Raw genomic sequence first — 22,245 nt, 5'->3', positions numbered from 1 at the left:
GGCAAGCCCCAATCAGGCCTTTTGTAGAAAGCACTGCATTGATATGCTGATCATAGCCTGAAAGTGTCCACTGAAGGGCCAATGCACAGCACTCAGAGGAAGCATCCTCTGCCCGCTAAATGAAACGGCCCGTGCTGACAGACTCATTTCCCAATCGCCTATCTTGCTTCTGAGTGACTTCTCTCAACATCTCACAAGGGAATATGACAATTTCATAGAAATTTGTTTTTTCATGTCAGTCATGCAGAGATGTCATCTCATCAGCTTTGTGATACAGAAAGGAAAAAGATGTGCATTTTTTCCCCTCTGTCATGGTATATTTTCTGTCAACACAATGAAGAAGAAATGTCCAATCATGGGAAAATGACCTTACAAGAGCTAAATAAAAAGGGGAAGTCTAAATTCAGAAACACTTGTTCTCACTGATTTAAGCTCTCATGAAGATGAAGGAGCCATCCTTGTGTGACCCTGATCATTTAGCAAGGGAGTGGTGTAATAAATCTTATTTACAGTACTGTGATTATCATTTATTTGCAGGAGGAAGACGATAGCGCTCAGAGCACTCTTAATGGACTGTGCAGTTCTCTCAGCTTCATGTGTATCTATGATCCCAATTGCCTCTCACTTTAATCTCCTCTCTGAGGGAAAAGAACAACTTAAAGTGTATTCTGGAGACCCTGGGGTCCTTTTTGACAATGTAATCGGATCAAGGACAAACATACATTAAATAAATTGCAACCCTCTTTCCAAAAACATTGGACAGCTAAGATGAACAAATAACATGACTAGTGACAGGACTAACCATCACACTACCATACAACCATGAACTTCTCATGGTAGCTAATAAAATACAATTATGAGCATGTAAATCAGCATAATAAAATGGCTCTTCACCACAGATGCAATCCAATTTCTCTACATTTTCCATTCTGACTCCATCTCCCAATAATAAAACATTCTAGTTTCACCCTCAAAGCGTGCAGGATAAATGAATGATGGTTGGTCACCACGTGAAAGACTGCTACTGAGACATGTCCAGCTACTGTAGTTTGCAGGGTGATAGGTGAAGGGATGCAGGGGAGGAAAAGAAACATGAAACGTTACATGAATACAGCGGTGTTGTAATGCTGAGGGGAGCAGCAGTGGACGCTTGGTCACTGTGGCTAACTCTCAGGGGTGGAGGTGCTGATGATGGGGGGAAGGAGGGGGGCGCTCAGTCAGGCTTCCTGTCTTGGCACACCCTGCACTGCCCTTTTCCTGTCTGCCTGCTGAAAAATACCCCAGCTCCTACGTACCACTACTACTCCCTTCAGCTGAAATCCTTCATCAGCTGACCCAGACAGACCCCAGCTTAGACCAAATGCATCATTCTATCAAATTTCCTGCTGGACTTTTCCAGGTGTCTTTGTGTGAACACAAACAGACTTCTGCACCAAGAAGGAGGAATATAAAAGACAACTTTTAATGTAAATGACCCACAAACACTTTCTGTAAGATTCTGAATGTTACAAGTATGAAACACAAATAGCATTAAAATACCAACTCCACTGAGACTTGGATGTTGTATGAAACTTCAATAAAAAAACAGAAAACAAGGATTTTCAAATCCTTTTTAACCTATAATAAGTTGAACGCGCCACAAAGAGTGTCATGGTTGGGTATAAAAGGAACACTCCGGAAAGGCTCAGTCTTTGTAAACAACTGCACGAGCAAATAGTCAAATGGTTGAAGAACATTTCAGAACATTGAATTAAAACGAATTTGGGCATTTCATCATCTAAAGTCCATAATATCATCAAAAAAGATTCAGAGAATCTGGAGAAATCTCTGCACGTAAGCAGCAAGGTCAAAAAAACAACATTATGTTCCCATAACCTTCAATCTCTCAAGTTGCACTGCATTAAAAAACAACACAATCAAGAGTACTTCAGAAAACCATTGCAAGTTAAAACAGTTTATTGCTACTTATACAAGTGCAAGTTAAAACTCTACCAGTCAAAAAGAAAAAGATTCATATCAACAACAACCAGAAATGCCACCAGCTTCTCTGGGCCTGAGCTTATCTGAGATGGACTGATGCAAAGTGGAAAAGTGTGCTGTAATCTGACCAGTTTACATTTCAAATAGTCTTTTTTCAAATCATGGACATGGTGTCCTGAGGGCCAAAGAGGAAAATTACTATTCAGTATCAGTATTCAGTACGTTATCAGTGCAAAGTTCAAAAGCCAGCATCTGTGATGGTATGGGGGTGTGTTAGTGCCTATGGCATGAGTAACTTGCACATCTACAAAGGCACCATTAATACTAAATGATAAATACAGGTTTTGAAGCAACATGCTGCATCCAAGTCACATGTTTTTCAAGGATGCTCCTGCAAATTTCAGCAAGATAATGCCAAGCTACATTCTGCATGTGACAACTGCGTGGCTCCATAGTAAAACAGTGTGTATACTAGACCGGTGTGCCTACAGTCCAGACCTGTCTCCAACTGAAAATTGTGTGGCACACTATAAAGCGAAATATACAACAATTGCGACACAAGAAACTGAAGCTTTCCAAAAAAGTAAGAATAGGAAGAAATTGCCCTACAAGGCTTTAACAATTAGTGTCCTCAGTTCCCAAACACTTACTGAGGAGTGTTTAACAGAAAGTCGATGTAACACATTGGTAATCACGCCCCTGTCCCAAAAAGTAAATGAATATTTGCAAAAAATATAGTAAAATGTATCAGTTTGAACATTAAATATCTTGTCTTTGTAGTATATTCAGTTGTTTATAGTTTAAAGAATGTCTAAATCATTGTATTCTGTTTGTATTTACATTTTACACAACATCCATACTTCAATGAAATAGGCATTATATTATATTATATTATATATATATATATATATATATATATATATATATATATATATATATATATATATATATATATATATATATATATATATATGTGTATATATATATATACATTACAACTGGAAGTCACATTCATTTTCTTATGTTGATACTTTGCCCAAAGGATGGATAAAACCAAAGTATTGGTTTTCTTGCCAACTTTAAAGAAATGCTTTCCTGTGTTCGAGTTAGATGTGTTGGTTTGTTTACATGTATGTGCAGGATGCAGATACAAACACAAAACAATTCACAATCGACAGAAAGAGCTTTAAAGTCTTTTCATTACACATGAGATTTCACCAACTGAAAATATACACACACTTTTCTGAAACACACAACTGTCCTCACAGTTCAATGCACACAAACAAATATAATCACTTGACACTGAAAGCCAGCCCTTAATAAAATGCCTTTCATACACACACACACACACACTCCCAACCACCAGCACAGGCACTTTTTGCAGCTGCATAAAAAATATCTGATAGTTAAAAGGAAAAGCAGTTTGGGCCCAAACATTTTTCCAAGCAGGAGCTCCACCCGATTCAAAAGGTCAGCTTTCTGAATAGAGCCGCCTGTGTTGCTTGTTTAAAGACCATTTTGCATGTTGTCACTCCACATCTCTTGAAAAGCAGCCTGGTTCACACAGTGGAGGGTAGTGGAAAAGATGGTGTTTTTATAGATTGCTGCCCCCCCCCCCCCCCTCTGCACTTACATGCATATAGTAAAAGACCAAACAGACAGGAGTGGTAAATACTAAAGTACTCATCTGGTACAGATGTAACTGAACAAAGTTAAAGTTTTTCAAAAAGTGAACACTATTTTCAACCCTTTGAGCAAGATCTGTGTTCAAATCTATTTTTCTATCTTTAAGGGATGCTGAAACCAACTATCAGTCTAAAAACTGTAGACTGAACAGGTCTCTGAGGCTGTCAGTGGCAGCTTGTTTTCCATAGAATGGACCAAGAATCTTCGAGCCCATTAATAACAGGGCATTTTATGATGCAGATAAGCCCAGTGGGATGATGCTGTCTCTTAAGAGCCCATTAAAAAAAGGCAGGAAAAGATGCTCCAAGCTGTTTGGAGTGTGTGACTTTATTGCACAGAGCTTCTGTTGTCGAAGGCAGCAGCTGATTGAACACACACACACACACACACACACACACACACACACACACACACACACACACACACACACACACACACACACACATGCTGTGGCCTTAGCTTCAAGACTATTAAACTCTCAAGCCATGGTGTCTAACAGGACAGCTCTCTATAGCCTCATGTCAAGGTGCATCAGCTCAGAGACTCAACTTCCAGCAGGACTGGTGATGACATAAAGACTCGCCATAAAAGGAACATGTGTGCAGCTCAGCCCAGTTCACTTACTCAAAACTTCCCCACAACAGAAGCATCACAGCTTGTCTGTGTGCTTTATCCTGAAGACCTTAATGGCAGCGTGAGTGGTGAATTGACCTCACTTACATAGACAAGCCCCTATAACAAACAGTTTGTTTTCAGTGCTGTCTGATTGGCTGGCAACTGTATGTTCAGTTTGATTTATTCAAGAAATCTTTGACCTCTTTAAGAACCTTTCCAGAAGTTAACATGTCAATACCAAGAGTCTAGATATGATCTCAATCTGATGCTAACGCAAGTCCAAAAACGTATATTAAATATTAGCTGCACCGTCTACAACAGCTTCAACCTTAACCCTCACATTTATCTATTCAAAGTATGGGGTTTTAACCACCTTTTTTTGTCATAAATAACATTTTTTCATTGGAAGCAGCCAATTTAGTCAGTGTTTTAGAATAGAGTATGACTTTACCTGCTAAAATAAGCTAATTAAAGCCTTTCCAACAAGACCAGAATCATTTCAAGGAATGTGTCTGCAAAAAACAATAAACAAGAATATATAATTATATTATAATTTACAGATAGATATAGATATGTTCTTATAACGCTTTGATTCTGCCAGAAATTCATGACTTGTAGCTTGTAGTGGGATTTGGTTCATGAGGTGAGGCTATGATGTCATCCTATTGGTAATGTCTATGGGTTATAAAAATGTAAACAGTTACTTTTTTATTTATTCACTGTAAGATCTGGGGCTGTATTCATCAAACTTCTTAGAATTATTCTTCTACTTCTTAGAACTCTTAAGAACACTGCTGATAGTTGACCTATAAGTGAAAATGTCCCTCACTAAGCACTGTACTTAAAAGTTAATTATCAAATGTCTCACTCACATTTTTGGGCAAAGTGTAGGACTGAATCGTAAGCATCAGTCTCAGAGTGCGGTTACGACTGTACGAGGTGCTGTAAACGGATTTTTAGATGACGTCACTTCAAAGTCGACTAAAACGACCAATTGCTGAATAGAGCAATTTATCAAAGAATATGTTAATAGCTTAACGTATAGGAGTGCATATGTTCACAATGTTTCAACAAAATTATACAAAATATACACATCTGCAATCAATCAAAAAGAAATTATTCCTAATTTAACTCCTTCAAAAAAATGACCAGTAATTGTACAAATTTGTGTGGAATTATTAGGCTGATGTAACACTGTCACCCTATTAAAAAAGGGACCTTATCATGTGATAGTTTTATTCTGAACACATGAAACTTACTGCACACTTATGTGATACATATAAACCGTATTAGTCTTTAAATACAGAAACTATGCATGCAGTGGAGAAAAGGCCAACTTACTAAATGGGATTGTGTTGTTACTCCGACATTGTGACGGTGATGCTTGAAAGACACTGTGATAAACAAACATATCCTGCACACATTATGTTGTAATTATGAAAAGTTTAGCTAGGTATTATGTACCTTTCATAGCAGCTCGTTTCACACTTTTTTTTGTAAATCAGTCTCATATAAGATATTTCAGCATTAAACAAAAATGCCTTTAATAATAGCAATCACATTATTCAGCAATGTTCTGCTTCACCAGATAAATGTGTGGGAATGTAGATTCGGCTCACTGGGACACTTCCATCTATCTGCAGTTTGTTTTCATACCAGTGTTTCACTATATGCCAAAAAGCCAAAACACTGGGGGAAGAAAAAAACCATGCAGGGCAGTCTTGGAGAGTCCTGTTAGGCCCACTAACAGAGACATGTTTGTCTGAACATAACCTGCTTCCTGCATTTCAATAGAGATCACGGAGAGACACTCCATTGCTACACCTACACTATGTCTGAGCTAGATGCCCTCACTGGATTCATGTGGGCAGATTAATTTTATCTCACGCCTGAAAGAATGATTTTCTCTGTTCCGGTTATCATAAGAGGCAAATACTCTCTTTTTTATGGTTCCTTTAAAAAAAAATCTCCACAAACTTCTTAGTGTCTCCCCTGGTAGAGGATTACAGGACTGTGGACGGGTGTGCTTTCAACATACACCATCCCCCACACCTACACAAGAGCTAAAAGTACAGCTATCCATCCATCCTGGCAGTGAAAGGCCAGTCTTGTTGCTCTGGCTTACATGCACCTGCTCCAGCACTGCAGCCCGGACACTTGGCCGGCCTGCGAGTCTCTATCACATCATTCACAGCACTCTGAGTCAAAAGCACAGTTTGCTTGGCCTTGAAAACGTGGCATAAAGTTCTCATTGTTCATCTACTTGGGATGCAGACGACACATCACCTCAGTTGACTTTAAATTCACACCTTTCATCTCGAGTTCTTGTAATACAGTCTCGGCTTCAAGAAAACCTAATCTGTACTTGATATTCATGGCACATTTATACCCAGTCTGCAGACCTTTTATGCCCCCCAAGTAACCTGCAGCATTTAAATTTGAAGTGTTGCTTCCTGTTTTTTTTTTTTGTTGTTGTTGGTTTTTTTTTTTTTTTTTTTTTTTGGGGGGGGGGGTTTCACAAGGAAGTTTAAAGTCTCTCCACTGTCAAACAACAGTAAAAGAAGTGAAATGTATACATTTCACTTTGATATTTTCAATTGTTGCATTTAACAAAACCCAGCTTCTTAAAGGACCCTGTTCTTATCCACACACACACAAAAACTTCCCTCATGCACATTTTGCTTATTGAGACAAGTCTCTGTATGCAAAAAGCCCCTAACTTAAGTATTTTTGCAAACAGCTCTGGTTCATATGCAACAGGACTTGTTTGACCCCCCCCCCCAAAAGAAAAAACAAACAAAAACAAACAAACAAGCAAGCTCTCCTTGCGTTCACTGCTGAATTGTTTTCCCAACCAAAACAAAGCAAATATGCTGTGAACTTACTATCTTACTAAGATCCATGTTGGTCGCTCCCAGCAGTGAGCCTGGAAGGATCCTAAGAGCCGAGGAGAGCCGCTGCTTTGGATCCCAGCTCAGTGATCACTGAGACGGGGAAGAGACGGAGGCGAGGGAGGAGAAGGTGGGGAGGTGGAGCGGGCCGTTAGCTCAACATGTGTCCCGATTTGGTATTAAAATGCTCCTCTTTCCCTCCTTCCTCTCTCTCTCTCTCGGAGCTCTGACTGCTCTCTGATCGGCGAGGATTTTCAGCATCCGACCACTGTGAAGCCGAAGACGTGTAAGGGGGGAAAAGACCAGAGGACTACCGCTGGTGGAAGCTGCTCACCGCTGCTGCGTTAAAGAAAACCCACCCTGCTCGCTGGGATCAGCCCACATAGCGGCTAACGCCGTGATAGTAAGCTATCTTTAGTTTGCAAATAGCCCGCTCTCTTGTTAGACAATAGTAGCATGGAGCTTGAGGAGTGGGATGGTTCAAACCCGGTGGTTCCCAAGCTGGGGTCCGAGGACCGCAGAGGGGTCCTGAGGGGGGGGTCCGGGCAATAACAAAAACAACACCAACTTCCACTGTTGCTTCATTCATTAGATGCAATTACAAATGATCACCTGCAGCAGCAGGCAAACAGACCAGCCAGAAAACAAAACCCTGACATCATCGTCCTCAGGGTGATGATGTCACTGTTGCAGTGTTGTGAAGGGATTTAGGAGTCATTTAGTTAAAAATAACAACAGTAAAGACTCCAATGAAAATCACATGTGTGCACAAATGGCTGTAGTAGACACAGCTGTCCGACAATCCTGTTTGTAAAGGCATGAGGGCTGATCCAGATCACATTTGGGTCTTAATCCTGACATTCACTGCAATGATGAGGCCTTGAAAGTAGCAACTAAACATGGAAAAGGAGGAGGAAATGCTACGCTGTCACCATTAGAGCAATTCTGGGTAACTGATGCCCCCGTCTGGTTTCTCTGATTCAGGCGGCTTCACTCTGCTGCATGACGGAAGTATGTTAAAACCAGGTTCCAGGAGCATGTCTTATGAAAATAACACATTGTGACAGCATCAAAATGAGATAAGTGTGTAAATACCTAAAACAATTCATGTTTGTAACTGAATCTGGAGTAGCCTGCAGAGCAATCTAAGAACTGACTAATTTTCTACAAAGAGCTACATCTTCATGCTCCTCTTTTTTTTTTTTTAGCCGTTGCTTGTTTTAAACCTTAATAGTTTAATGGTTTTGTTAACTCACAAAACTAGCTTTAAAATTTTAAAAGAAAAATAGGAAAAATAAAAACAAATTGGATGTCCAACAACTTTCATATCTGGCACCACCATGACATGAAATTAAACAAATTACACTTCCTTTTCTCCGAGATGCTGCTTTCTCTGAGGGTAGAAGGTTTAAACTCCCTCCCCTGTATTATCACTTCTTTCTCTCAACATAACAGATCTTGGGCCTTTTGCTCAATGCTGCTGTGGATTTTCAAGCACACTTCTCTGGACAGAATAAGCAATACACATGAGAAATTAAACTTTTTTTTAACTTTCAGAGTGGCCCTATTACAAAGATTTTAGTTTTTATTAGAAATATTTGAATCATGCAGTAGCTGCAGGGATATGGGACGCATCTTTATTATGCCAATTCCTCTTTCATTGAATCCCTGAGGTGTAGTTGTGGTCTAGCTTCTAGCACTGTGAAGGCCATCTAAATCTAATGAGATCACTGAAACCTTATGAGACCACTCTGATGTTAAGCACTTTGTGATACACTAATGAGGCCGCCGTTTAAAGATGTGCGCTGCATTTCTTTGGACAACAATATTCAAAATTTGTCATTCAAATGATGCTCTTGTTATTAAGACCTCCATTATCCAAATGTTGTAACATAAACTGAGACTCATAACACCAAGCAAGATTTTCCCAATCTGCTGGAGAGTCCCATCCACGGAGGTTTAATGCCATTCCCAGCTGCAGAATGGTAAGGAGAACAGTGTGGGTGAGTCAGCACCCAGACAATAACAATGGTCATACACCTGCAAAATCTAATCTAATTCAACAGCTGCTGAGGGATACATCTACTGGTCCATTGACCCAATTTAAACTAAATTAGATATTTAATTACATCATCAGAAAGTTTTGTTTATCAGAAAGATTACTGGTCTAGATATCAGTGTCATAGAGTTTATATTGGATAACATGAACAGAAAAAAACCAAGCCTAAAGCCACGCAACTGTAAGCCCACCAGATCCATTTTTAAAATCCAGGCCATCACAAAATGTCAGCTGACCAGCCGAGGGCAGGCCAGTCCTGATAATCAATATGCTTCTCATTAGACTACTGGAGCAGCACATTATACCTCAGGGCTGCTACGCAGTCTGTCTCCAAACAATGCCAACTATTTTTCCGCCAAGTCTCTTCACTTCCTGGTACGGTGTGGGCGCTTTGCTGAAGGCTGAGCATTTTCCAACATACAGCTGTCCCACTCTGTCTCCGTCTGGCTTTTCACGCTCAAACACTCATCTCCTTCTTAAAAAGTCCACCCACCTTGACTAAATGACATGTCTGTTTCAGTTCTTGTCCATCTGGCTCAACCGTGGGCCCCAAATATGTTTTCAAAAGTCATTTACTACAGTTGGATTATCAACATAAACAACCAAATGATGAGCAAGTGTGACAAAAATAAAGGCTGGCTCAAGCTCCATCTTTTCACAAAACATCTTTCTGCTCAAATGAGTTAAGTTAAGCAATAACATGACAGGTATCTTTTCCTCATGTCACAACATGTGTAGAGAAAACTGAGCACATTGTTTGTCTCAGTTTAATCAGGATCATTCATGTGTAAGCTAGATTTATGACTGGTGTCCCTCAAAGACACATTCTTTAAAGAGATTCTGTCAATGGTGGCCATTTTTCTCAGATGAGCTTGTCCATTTGAAATAAAGTGATGTAACCCAATCCAACAAGAACAAGTCAGATGTGATGTTGATACAGCTAAAATGAATAAAGTATATGCCATCTTCCAGTCTGTTTCCAACAGGTACATAATGCTACACGAGGGAATAATCTGAAGCTGTGCAATTTACAGCAAAGAGCATATTCTTTGAAAGTCTTGTTGGACTTAAACCAGAAAGCAAAGACGCAGTTTCACACAGATGAGGCATTTTCTTCCAATCAAACTGGTAATGCTGTGATCAAACACAGCTTCTCTGATCAGCACACATCAGAAAAAACAAGATTCCATGTCGACGTGCTGAGTAAATCTGAAATCTTTCCAAATTTGCTAGTTAGACTATTTTTGCACTGCACGTAGTTTTATTTAAAACAAACACTTTGCTTTATTTGTATAACTGATTTATGGGTGAGTAATAGCTTAACATGCCTCGGTGTGCAATAGCAGTGCTTCATCTTGCATAACTTTTTACATCCTCCATCATGGGGCTCTTAACCTCTGACTCTGGAAGGCCACTTGGGACTTTTCCCAGATTCAACTTAATGGTTGATTGTGCAGAAGTTGACAACAACATGTTGGATCCATCTCCTCTCAGTCAGGTGTGTGGGAGTAAGAAAGAGTCTAAAACCTGCAGGAAAGTGGTCCTCAAGGATCAGGGTTGGAGAGCCCTACGCTTTTGAGTGAAGGTCTTGTTTGGGATATTTGTGGACCCTCCTTACATGAACACTTCCACATTACATAGGCTAGGTTTCCCACTGACCCTGGAGAGCAGAACCCAGACTCCTTCTAAAGTTACACTTTTACTTTAAGAAATTACCTTTTGAAAAATGATGCTTGGTTATTTGTGTGTTAATAAAAGATGGTAAATTTCAGTAATGACTGAACTCTTATTTGAGATTGAAATTTACTGTGAACGCCTATCATTTGACCAGTGAAGAAAATCTACCGCAGCAAGGAGGTACCACACAGAACTGACTGATGAGGACATTTCACAAGGTACAAGTTGGCAGAAGACCTTTGTGACCATTTTAGCCATAAATATGCTTTCGTTTTCACTCTGTTACAGAATCCACAACAATCTATGTGATGATGCATGATGAGTACCAGCAGTGGAACTATGTTCATGTTTATTTGGAAGAGACACTGAACATTACATGGAAGCATGTCATGTAAGCACCTCAAACTTTAGCCAAAGGCTAACTTCCATCCGTTGATCCTGGAGGGGCCCATGTCCTGATAATATGATCATAACAATTGATTACATAATGGATCTACATAAAAAATTATAAGTAGGAAAGCTAAAACTGAGTACTAAACTATTCTAAATGGATTGGTGTATAAATGCTTACTGGTTTGTGTATTTTATTAGAAAAAAAATTATATAACGCTACCTCAACACCTGCTGTAGGTGATGGATGTGTCAATGTCACAATCTCTTTAAAAGAGGTTGCTAGAGTTAAAGCAGGCTAATTTGCATAGCCTGTACTGAACACCAGTGATAGAGGTTGCAGTCTGACTTTTGACCCGTGCTACAAGTAAAACAAAAAGCTCTGCTCCATCCAGTCTTCCTCCCTTCCCACTTTATGGTGCAGTAAAACACAGAGGAAAACTACAAAACAATTTGTTAATCAGTGCCTTTGTTGCTGCCACCAGGAACTCATTGGCGCACTTTGTTTCACTTACTAACCTGTCATTCATATCCAGCACCATTATTCCACGCACAGTCAGTGCAATGAGGCCACAAACCACCGCCTGCTGTTTCTGCTGCCTCGGTGCTTTTAAAACTCTCTCTTTCATGCGCACGTTTGTCTGAGTGTATGCTTCATGCATGCGGATATCCCTCCATAACCTCTCCGCTTTGTGAATTGCAGGATGTAAAAGAAGGAAAGAAGGACCTAAGACAATGAGTGTCGGAGGAGGGGGAGAATGAGACTTGCAGAAAAACAAAAGAGAGAACGATTAAAAAAATGCTTGTCTGCATCCACCCTGCTGGGTCCTGCTTGTGTCTGGTGGCTGCAGACCTGCTTCTCTCATGAATTCCACAGCTGCTGGAGTACAAACAGTGTTAAGAGAGGGTGCACTCACACAGAAATATCATAAATAATGCCAAACTAGTGATAAATGAGCAGCAAGGTCTATCCCAATGGATATGTGAGAAAAATATCACCTAATATATTCACAGAAATATATATATATAGATACAAAGTTTGTTGACAGTAGCTGAAAGTAGTTTAGGAACAGCTGAAAAGGAAATAAATAAGAAAACCATAATAACAGAGCTGAAACAGTTCAAACTTGGCTATAAACAGGTGAAATATGCAGCTTCTGCTCCCTCAAATGCCCCTCCCTGAGCCGTCACCTTATCGTGGTGGAGGGGTTTGTGTGTCCCAAAGATCCTAGAGGCTATGTTGTCCGGGGCTTTATGCCCCTGGTAGGGTCACCCATGGCAAACAGGTGTCTAGGGGAGGGACCAGATCAAGTACGGCTCACATGACCCCTATGATGTACACAAACTCGGGCAGAAATGTTCCCTTGCCCGGACGCGGGTTACCGGGACCCCCCTCTGGAGCCAGGCCTGGAGGTGGGGTCTGGTGGCCGGGCCTTTACCCATGGAGCCCGGTCGGGCTCAGCCCGAAAGGGTTACATGGGCCCCACCTCCCGTGGGCTCACCATCTGCGGGAGGAGCCGTAGGGGTTGGGTGCAATGTGAGCTGGGCGGCAGCAAGAGGCGGGGACCCTGGCGGTCCGATCCCCGGCTGCAGAAGCTGGCTCTAGGGACGTGGAATGTCACCTCTCTGGTGGGGAAGGAGCCTGAGCTTATGCGCGAGGTTGAGCGGTTCCGGCTAGATATAGTTGGACTCACCTCGACGCATGGCTTGGGCTCTGGAACCAGTACCCTCGAAAGGGGCTGGACTTTCTTCCACTCTGGAGTTGCTCATGGTGAGAGACGCCGAGCAGGTGTGGGCATTCTCATCAGCCCCCAGCTTGGTGCCTGCACGTTGGGGTTTACCCCAGTGGATGAAAGGGTAGTTTTCCTCCGCCTCCGGGTGGGGGACGGGTCCTGACTGTTGTCTGTGCTTTTGCGCCAAACAGCAGTTCAGAGTACCCACCCTTTCTGGAGTCCTTGGAGGGAGTGCTGGAGGGTGCTCCTTCTGGGGACTCCATTGTTCTGCTGGGGGACTTCAATGCTCACGTGGGCAATGACTGTGAGACCTGGAGGGGAGTGATTGGGAGGCATGGTCCCCCCCCTCTGTACCCAAATGGTGTTTTGTTATTGGACTCGTCATGGATTGTCCATAACGAACACCATGTTCCAACATAAGAGTGTCCATATGTACACCTGGCATCAGGATTCCCTGGGCCGCAGTTCGATGATCGATTTTGTAGTCGTATCGTCGGACCTGCGGCCACATGCCTTGGACACTCGGGTGAAGAGGGGGGCGGAGCTGTCAACTGATCACCACCTGGTGGTGAGTTGGCTCAGATGGTGGGGGAGGAAGCCGGTCAGATCTGACAGGCCCAAACGTGTTGTGAGGGTCTGCTGGGAACGTCTGGCTGAGTCTACTGTCAGAGCGAGCTTCAACTCCCACCTTCAGCAGAGCTTCGAACATGTCCCGAGTGAGGCGGGGGACATTGAGTCCGAATGGGCTGTGTTCCGTGCCTCTATTGCTGAGGCGGCCAGCCGGAGCTGTGGCTGTAAGGTCGTTGGTGCCTGTCGTGGCGGTAATCCCAGGACTCGTTGGTGGACACCAGCAGTGAGGGATGCCGTCAAGCTGAAGAAGGAGTCCTATCGGGCCTTCTTGGCCTGTGGGACTCTGGAGGCAGCTGATGGGTACCGACAGGCTAAGCAGCATGCGGCTTCGGCTGTTGCCGAGGCAAAAACTCGGGCATGGGAGGAGTTCGGCGAGGCCATGGACAAAGACTTCCGGACGGCTTCGAGGAGATTCTGGTCCACCATCCGGCGGCTCAGGAGGGGGAAGCGGTGCTCCATCAATACTGTGTACAGTGGAGGTGGGGAGCTGCTGACCTGAACTCTGGACGTAGTGGGTCGGTGGAAGGAATACTTCGAAGACCTCCTCAATCCTACCAACTCGTCTTCCGATGAGGAAGCAGAGCTGGTGGACTCAGGGGTGGACTCTCCTATCTCTGGGGCTCAAGTCGCTGAGGTGGTCAAAAAGCTCATTGGTGGCAAGGCCCCGGGGGTGGATGAGATCCGCCCGGAGTTCCTTAAGGCTCTGGATGCTGTGGGGCTGTCCTGGCTGACACGCTTCTGCAGCATCGCGTGGACATTGGGGCCAGTACCGCTGGATTGGCAGACTGGGGTGGTGGTCCCCCTTTTTAAGAAGGGGGACCGGAGGGTGTGTTCCAATTACAGGGAAATCACACTCCTCAGCCTCCCTGGGAAGGTCTATTCAGGGGTCCTGGAGAGGAGGGTCCGCCTGATAGTCAAATCCCGGATTGAGGAGGAGCAGTGTGGTTTTCGTCCTGGTTGCGGAACAGTGGACCAGCTCTATACCCTCTTTGGGGTCCTAGAGGGGGCATGGGAGTTTGCCCAACCAGTCTACATGTGCTTTGTGGACCTGGAGAAGGCATTCAACCGTGTCCCCCGGGGGCTCCTGTGGGGGGTACTCCGGGAGTATGGGGTACCGGACCCCCTTGTACGAGCTGTCCGGTCCCTGTACGACAGGTGTCAGAGCTTGGTCCGCATTGCCGGTAGTAAGTCGGATTCGTTTCCGGTGAGGGTTGGACTCCGCCAAGGCTGCCCTTTATCTTTATCACCGATTCTGTTCATAACTTATATGGACAGAATTTATAGGCGCAGCCAAGGTGTTGAGGGGATCCGACTTGGTGGCCTCTGGATTGGGTCCCTGCTTTTTGCAGATGACGTGGTCCTGTTGGCTTCATCTGGTCGTGATCTCCAGCTCTCGCTTGAGCGATTCGCGGCCGAGTGTGAAGCGGCTTGGATGAGAATCAGCACCTCCAAATCTGAGACCATGGTCCTCAGCCGGAATAGCCCTCTCCGGGTCGGGTGTGAGGTCCTGCCTAAAGTGGAGGAGTTTAAATATCTCGGGGTCTTGTTCATGAGTGAGGGAAGGATGGAGCGCGAGATCGACAGACGGATCGGTGCGGCGTCTGCAGTAATGCGGGCTCTGCGCCGGTCTGTCGTGGTGAAGAAGGAGCTGAGCCAGAAGGCGAAGCTCTCGATTTACCAGTCGATCTACGTTCCTACCCTCACCTATGGTCATGAGCTGTGGGTCGTGACCGAAAGAACGAGATCTTGTATACAGGCGGCTGAAATGGGTTTCCTCTGCAGGGTGGCCGGCTCACCCTTAGAGATAGGGTGAGGAGCTCGGTCATCCGGGAGGGGCTCAGAGTAGGGCTGCTGCTCCTCCGCATCGAGAGGAACCAGTTGAGGTGGCTCGGGCATCTGGTCAGGATGCCTCCTGGACGCCTCCCTGGTGAGGTGTTCCAGGCACGTCCCAGGCACCCTGAGACCCCGGGGAAGACTCAGGACACGCTGGAGGGATTATATCTCTCGGCTGGCCTGGGAACGCCTCGGGATCCAGAGTTGGCAAATGTGGCTGGGGAGAGGGAAGTCTGGGCTTCCCTGCTTAGGCTGCTGCCCCCGTGACCCGACCCCGGATAAGCGGCAGAAGATGAAGATGCTGCCTCAAATGTCAGCAATATGACCGCAGATAATATAACTTCTCAAAACAAATACATAAAAATACAAATTCAGCTTATAGCATGAATCAAATGCACAGAACTTTGGTTAGCATTTGATTGGTCCATTAAACAATGGAGTGCACATCACCACCTATCATAGTGGAGTTGGACATTCTTTCTGTCCTGATCTGCATACCGAGACAATTAAAAGGTTCAAATGTTTTGTTTAGCTCCAACTATGCTTACGATCAGACTAACACTTTCATTAGGTCCAGAAACACGGCTGTATACAGTCATGCACATACAGAGCGTCCTCAGAATGGGCAAACTGGGAAGGAGGAGGCTGGCAGGCAATCTAATTTAAGGCCTTAATTATGTAACATACAATATGGTGTCACTCAGTGGCTCACACTCCATATCCCAAATGGTGCCCCATAAGTTTTCGTGCAAGCACTAATTATGATCCGTATTGGTCCCAAGATTACTGCCTAGCGGGCCTTTCCAATTAAAAGCGTACTGTGGCCACAGACAGTTCCCAGTCCAGGAGCTGCCATCCCTCACATTCTGGAGCCGAAAGATTAAGGTTTTAAAAATGTGTTCAGCGCTGGGCTGTTATTTGTGCTCCATTTTCTTACGACTATTGAGAACACAGTTGGTCGCAAAACCAAAACATGGAATGCCATCTGAGACAAACACAAGTCAGAGTCCCCCCCTACACACACACACACACACACACACACACACACACACACACACACACACACACACACACACACACACACACACACACACACACACACACAAAAAGCTTTAAATGAAAGAGTCTGCTGCTATTATGAAGCTAAACATGTCATTAAAAGCCAGGGCTGTGTGTTATCTGGCTGCTTTGGATCATGCTTTTTATAACCCGTCGCAGACACTATGACGGTGACGATTTTGAACACACCATGGTTGTTTACCCAACTCAGCAGAGAGACAGGCACACAGTTCTAGGAATGAGCATTTTAAAGGATTTACATGAGTGATTTAAAGTCTATGATTATTCTCAGGTGAATTATAAAGAAATGCAGCTTTACATGAGCTTATTATAAACCTACCAAATGCAATTTATGAATTATGACTAAAAATTAAAGACAAACTGCTGTTTTTCCACAGAGGAGGTGAAAGCCAGGCACCCAGCAGATTTAGCCAGCTTTGGAAGCACAACAGATCAGATGAGATTATCTCTTGCTGATCCCCTGTAAAGTAGACACCAGATTCATTGATTCCTCTACCACCTAGCACAGTTCTGGATCTTTAGTCAAACATCAACCATTTGAAACAAAAGGAACCACGAGAAGCCTGCCAATAACGTGGGCAAACAGGAACTTCAAAAACCTGGCAAAGGCTTTATCGTTGCTTTACAGATGGGAAAGTGGAGCCATTCGAACAAAAAAAATTTTAAAAAAAAAAATTTAAAAAAACAAAAACAACAAAAAAAAAGCAGATGGAGATGTCATGCTGAATATCAATGATGTTGAAAAAGAAAAAAAACCAACAAAAAAAAAAACCACACACACACACACTTTGCTTGTTTTATCCTGCCTGAATATTTTCAAAAACTGACTGGAGGGTCAAATAAACCAGATACATTTCCTGCCTTTTTAACCCACTTTTGTGCCGATTACTATAACTCCTGTGTGATCAAGTATTATCCTGCAGCAGTTACCTTGGACAGGTTGTGTGTTCTCAGGAGTCTGGCACTGATCTAACAGACACAACTTGGCTCAGGACACAAAGCCACGCATGCTCTCCCTTCACTTCTAATCCATGCTACTACTATCCAGTACGAAGGGGGGTAGACGTCGAGTTTCAGGAGAGACTGCAAATCCACGAGGACCATGTGCATGCACAGTTGTCAAATATCTGCAGCGCACATTTAGACTATGTCGACTGGATTTCTCCATCTTGCAGCTCCTGATGGGAGAAGCATGTTGCAGTGTTCCTATAGCAGTTTGGCTGGATGGATTCATCTGACCTACTTTCTACCCACCCTTCCTTCCCCTGTGCCTGGTCTGGAAAGAGGGGAGGGGAGACCACCAAGCAGGAAGCAGCGGCCTCGGCAGCATAACAGCAGCCTACATACATATGCTCAATGGGAGAGCAATTCATGCAAGGTCAGATGTTGCTCTTGAAGCTCCGTCCATTATTCATGAGGAGCCATAACTTCAAACACAATCAAAACAAAGCAGACCTTGCATCGCTTCTGCCTTGATATAATGCAGGAATCATCTCCCAGATCTCACCAGAGCAACACTGCTGGCCTTCACAAGCTGCTGTCAGACACAACAGACCTCCATGGAGCCTCAGCTTGCCTTCCTCCAGCCTGGTTTGTGCAGAAGATAGGCTAAACAGCATAGTTATCTGAATTCAAAAGGCCACTGACCCACATTTCAACAGCTCTTTTGTTGTACAGTGGACTCATTTGTATCTGCTACACACAGACAGACATGTGGGTAAGAAACAACAATGTGATTCAAACTGAAGCAGAGGGAAAACTTAAAAGAATCGCAAAGAGTTTACATTAAAAGGATAATAAGTGTGCCTATTTCCCTTATTTTCTCACACTACATCACGGTGACGTTTAGTTTATGAGCTGTCAACAAACAGCCCGACATGACTGTTAATCCTCCCGACACATATAGCGGCTCTCCAGCAGGACCTCCTCCCCACACTCCCAGCAGGGTGATCTTATGGAGATAACACAGTCCCAACTGCGCTTCATACCTGCCCTCTCTCAAAGTTTTCCCTCTCCAGCTCCAGGCTGTTGGCCCCTCCGGTCCGTCGGATTACTTTTGGGATAGCGTTGGGGACTTGCTGCATGGAGCTCTTCACCCGATCCATTGTCGTCTGAGGGGAAAAACACAGCAGCGGATCAAAAATAAAATATAAGAAACTGTCGACAGACAGGGGAGACTGTTAGAGCTAAAATAGAAGCAGCATCTACTATGGCGGGGAGCAGTCCATGCTGCTCTGAAACCTCACCACCAGTTCACTGGATCATTTGGCTTTTTTGTCTGACGACTCGTCAATGACAGCAGTTAAAAAGACGCACGCTTACGGCAGGACGCTACTTCCGGCCTACCTTTCCAAAGTAAGTCTCCGACTGTCTCTAACCCCTAAATTTCTTTTCTTTTTCACACATTCATTCATTCATTCATTCATTCATTCATTACCCTATCTGCTTAGTCCGATGAAGGGCCGCGGGGAAGCTGGAGCCTATCCCAGAAACCTTTGGATAAAAGGCGGGGTACACCCTGAACAGCTTGCGAGTCAATCACAGGGCCTTTTCTATATATATATATATATATATATATGTATAGTGAGGTCCTGCCTCAAATAGAGGAGTTTGAATGTCTTGTTCACGTGTGAGGGGAGGTTGGAGCGTGAGATCAACAGACGGATCAGTGCGGCCTTTGCAGTAATGCAGACTCTGCGCTGGTCTGTCGTTGTGAAGAAGGAGCTGAGCCAGAAGGCGAAGCTCTCGATTTGGTCGTGACCAAAAGAACGAGATCTCGTATACAGTCGGCTGAAATGAGTTTCCTCCGCAGGGTGGCTGGGCTCTTCCTTAGAGATAGGGTGAGGAGCTCATTCATCTGGGAGGGGCTCAGAGTAGAGCCGCTGCTCCTGCGCATCAAGAGGAGCCAGTTGAGAGGGAAGTCTGGGCTTCCCTGCTTAGGCTGCTGCCCCTCTAAGGATAACCTCTAAGGATAATACTTCTCTGGAATGACAAACACAGAAATACATTTGTGATGTATCCCCGCCCCCAAGATTTGCCACTATGCCCAGCAAAACTCTCATGATGGAATTAACCAGTTGGTATTATCAGAGGTGAGAGATGTTCAATCAAACACACATTTCCTTAGGTTTTTTTTCTTATCTTTTTTTTTTTTTTTTTGCAAGTTTAGTTTCACACTTTGATTCAGACCTAGCATATAGTGCCATGATCTTTTAAAGGTTTGTTTGGTCGTTTAAATTGAACAGCAAAGCCTGTTGATACGTTTTTTTAAAAAAAAGTAAATATCTGTCATTTCATTTTGATCTGAGAATATAAAAAATTAAATACAAACAAACTTTCAGGAGTTTGGGCATCATAACAGATGCTGGTAATCTACAGTGAGACCTGCACCAGACCTGTATACAGTTGTGCTCATATTTATTCATACACTTTCATTAAAGAAGGAAAAATACAGCTGACTATAAAATAAGCTGAAATTGACTAAAGTAACAGTAAATAAAAATTTTATGAAAATCATTACATTATTTTCTCATTCTGGACCAATTGAAATATTTTTTTTTTAAAAAGCAAACAAATAGGATAATTTATTACATATTACATCACTCATAAACTAATATGTTGTTGAACAATCCTATAATGTTTCCGCTACAGTCAGGTGTTTTCTGTTCCTCTCAGTCAGACTTCTGCTCCTGTTGACAGGTATTTTGTCCCACTGTTCAACAGAAAAGTGCTCTAATTTGTCCAGGACCAATTTGTTTGTTTGTTGTTTTTCTTTCTTCAACTCAATTAAATGAAAAAACAGTGTCTTATATTACTAAATTATACTTTTGGAAATTTTTAGTTATTGTTCCTTTTTTTTAAGTCTCCAGTTATTTGAGTGACTGTTGTAAATTCAGCCTTTTCTTTAATAAAAGGGTATGAATACATATAAGCTAAACTGTAAGTTCAGGGGCTTTTGCACACGACGTTCTCACAGGAACAAGTCCCCTCCTTATTGCAGCGACTTGACGTCTCCCAGCGGCAGGGGGATGAGCGTCGCTGGTATTTGGATATTTTCTCTGGCAACGGTCACTGACTCCTCCCACTGTTTTCAGCCACTGGCTGAGGCTCCAGCAGGGTCCTCCCACACCATCACTAATGTAGAGATTTCTTTACTTCTGCCTTGACTAAAGACAGCACTGCAGTCTTATCAGAGACAACTTTACAGAAACTTGTCAGTTGATCAGGGTTGGCTAGTTTAGTGAACTATAAGCACTAAATTTGTTTGCAAAACTAAAAGACAAGCAGGTACTTCAAAGATGAAACCACACTATGCCATTTCCATGGATTCAGTGCTGGACTGGCTGTCTGTCTGTGCCTTGTATTTTGTTAACTACTGAGAGGTTAAAATTGAATTGATCAAGGTATGAACCAACAAAACAGAAAAGAGAAAAGCTGTTGATTAACAGCTGTCCATCAATTGGGACCTTCCAGTGGCATCGAGTTTGTCACAGTAAGGTAAAATGTAATATTAAATGTAGCTCAGTGTGAAAATGAATTGAATTTTGTCTCAAACAAATGCTGTGTCAGGAATTAATACTCTTATGGACTTGGTTTTGTCCTCTGCTCTGGGACCACCATAAGGTTTTGAGAATCTGTCTCTACTGCATTTGAGTCTACAAGGCAGATGGATTTATTATTTTCAGCCTTCTAGCACAAAGACATGTTCGAATATTGTTTGGGAAATAATCAGTTTTCCAATGATTTGATGAAAATACAATGTGGCAAATCTAACTGTTCTGGTTTCTATGGGGTTTTTTTCCCCTGAAGATGTGAAGTTGACATTGTGTGTTGTTTTGTTTACATGCCATAATATACTCTCACTTGTATTTGCATACACACATATGATATTCTATTCAGAATATGATTTCTACACTCAAACTATATGATGTCTAAAAGCTCACTGCATTTCTGATCACTTGTCTCCTGGGAAATAACAAAATGTGGCTGAATGTATTTCAACCTATTATTATAGATTTATTTAACAAATTTAGCAAATTCGATCCTTGGCTGGGGAGGGGTTTGGTCAGTGGCCTTTCTGTGTGGAGTTTGCATGTTCTCCCTGTGTATGCGTGGGTTCTCTCTAGGTACTCTGGCTTCCTCCCACCATCCAAAGACATGCATGTTAGGTTAATTGGTAACTCTAAATTGCCCCTAGGAATGAGTCTGAGCGTGAGTGGTTGCTCAGCTCTCTGTGTGGCCCTGCAATGGACTGGCGAGCTGTCCAGGGTGTACCCTGCCTGTCGCCCAAAGCCAGCTGGGATAGGCTCCAGCTTCCCCGCGACCCTGAATTGGATTAAGCGGTTCAGAAAATGAATGAATGAATGAATGAATGAATTTAGCAAATACAGGGACGTTTGCAGAGGATGGATTTCAGAAGCTTGTTAATAAGCAGATCTTGCATTCAGATTCCGATTATATTATATTAATAATCAATATTCTCTGTCTGAATAAGCCAGTTGTTCCATTGAATTTCTTCTAGTGTCAGTGACCACAAAGCTAAGAAGAATAATGACCCCCCCCTCCCCCTCTCCCCTTTCCCCCCAAAAACATGTCCTACCAGACCAGTTATATTTTTACATCCATGCCAAAATCAGATGTGGCAAAAGACAGACTTCAATCAAATCTGACC

General features: G+C 43.2%; 1 protein-coding gene across 1 annotated transcript in view; it reads right to left on the bottom strand.

Moving 5' to 3' along the window:
* The window catches only part of hip1 (huntingtin interacting protein 1), a 50,814-nt gene extending 32,005 nt beyond the window's left edge, over positions 1-18,809 (bottom strand). The window contains exon 1 of the mRNA XM_079246935.1: positions 18,563-18,809. Within this exon, the coding sequence (XP_079103061.1) occupies positions 18,563-18,679 (117 nt within the window). The 5' untranslated portion in view covers positions 18,680-18,809. The remainder of the gene's footprint in view (positions 1-18,562) is intronic.
* Positions 18,810-22,245: the final 3,436 nt, after the last annotated feature.

This window comes from Telmatherina bonti (genome assembly GCF_933228915.1).
Source record: "Telmatherina bonti genome assembly, chromosome: 9".
NCBI lineage: Eukaryota > Metazoa > Chordata > Actinopteri > Atheriniformes > Telmatherinidae > Telmatherina > Telmatherina bonti.
Note: the sequence above shows the minus strand (reverse complement) of the source record. Positions and strands in the feature narration are given on the sequence as shown.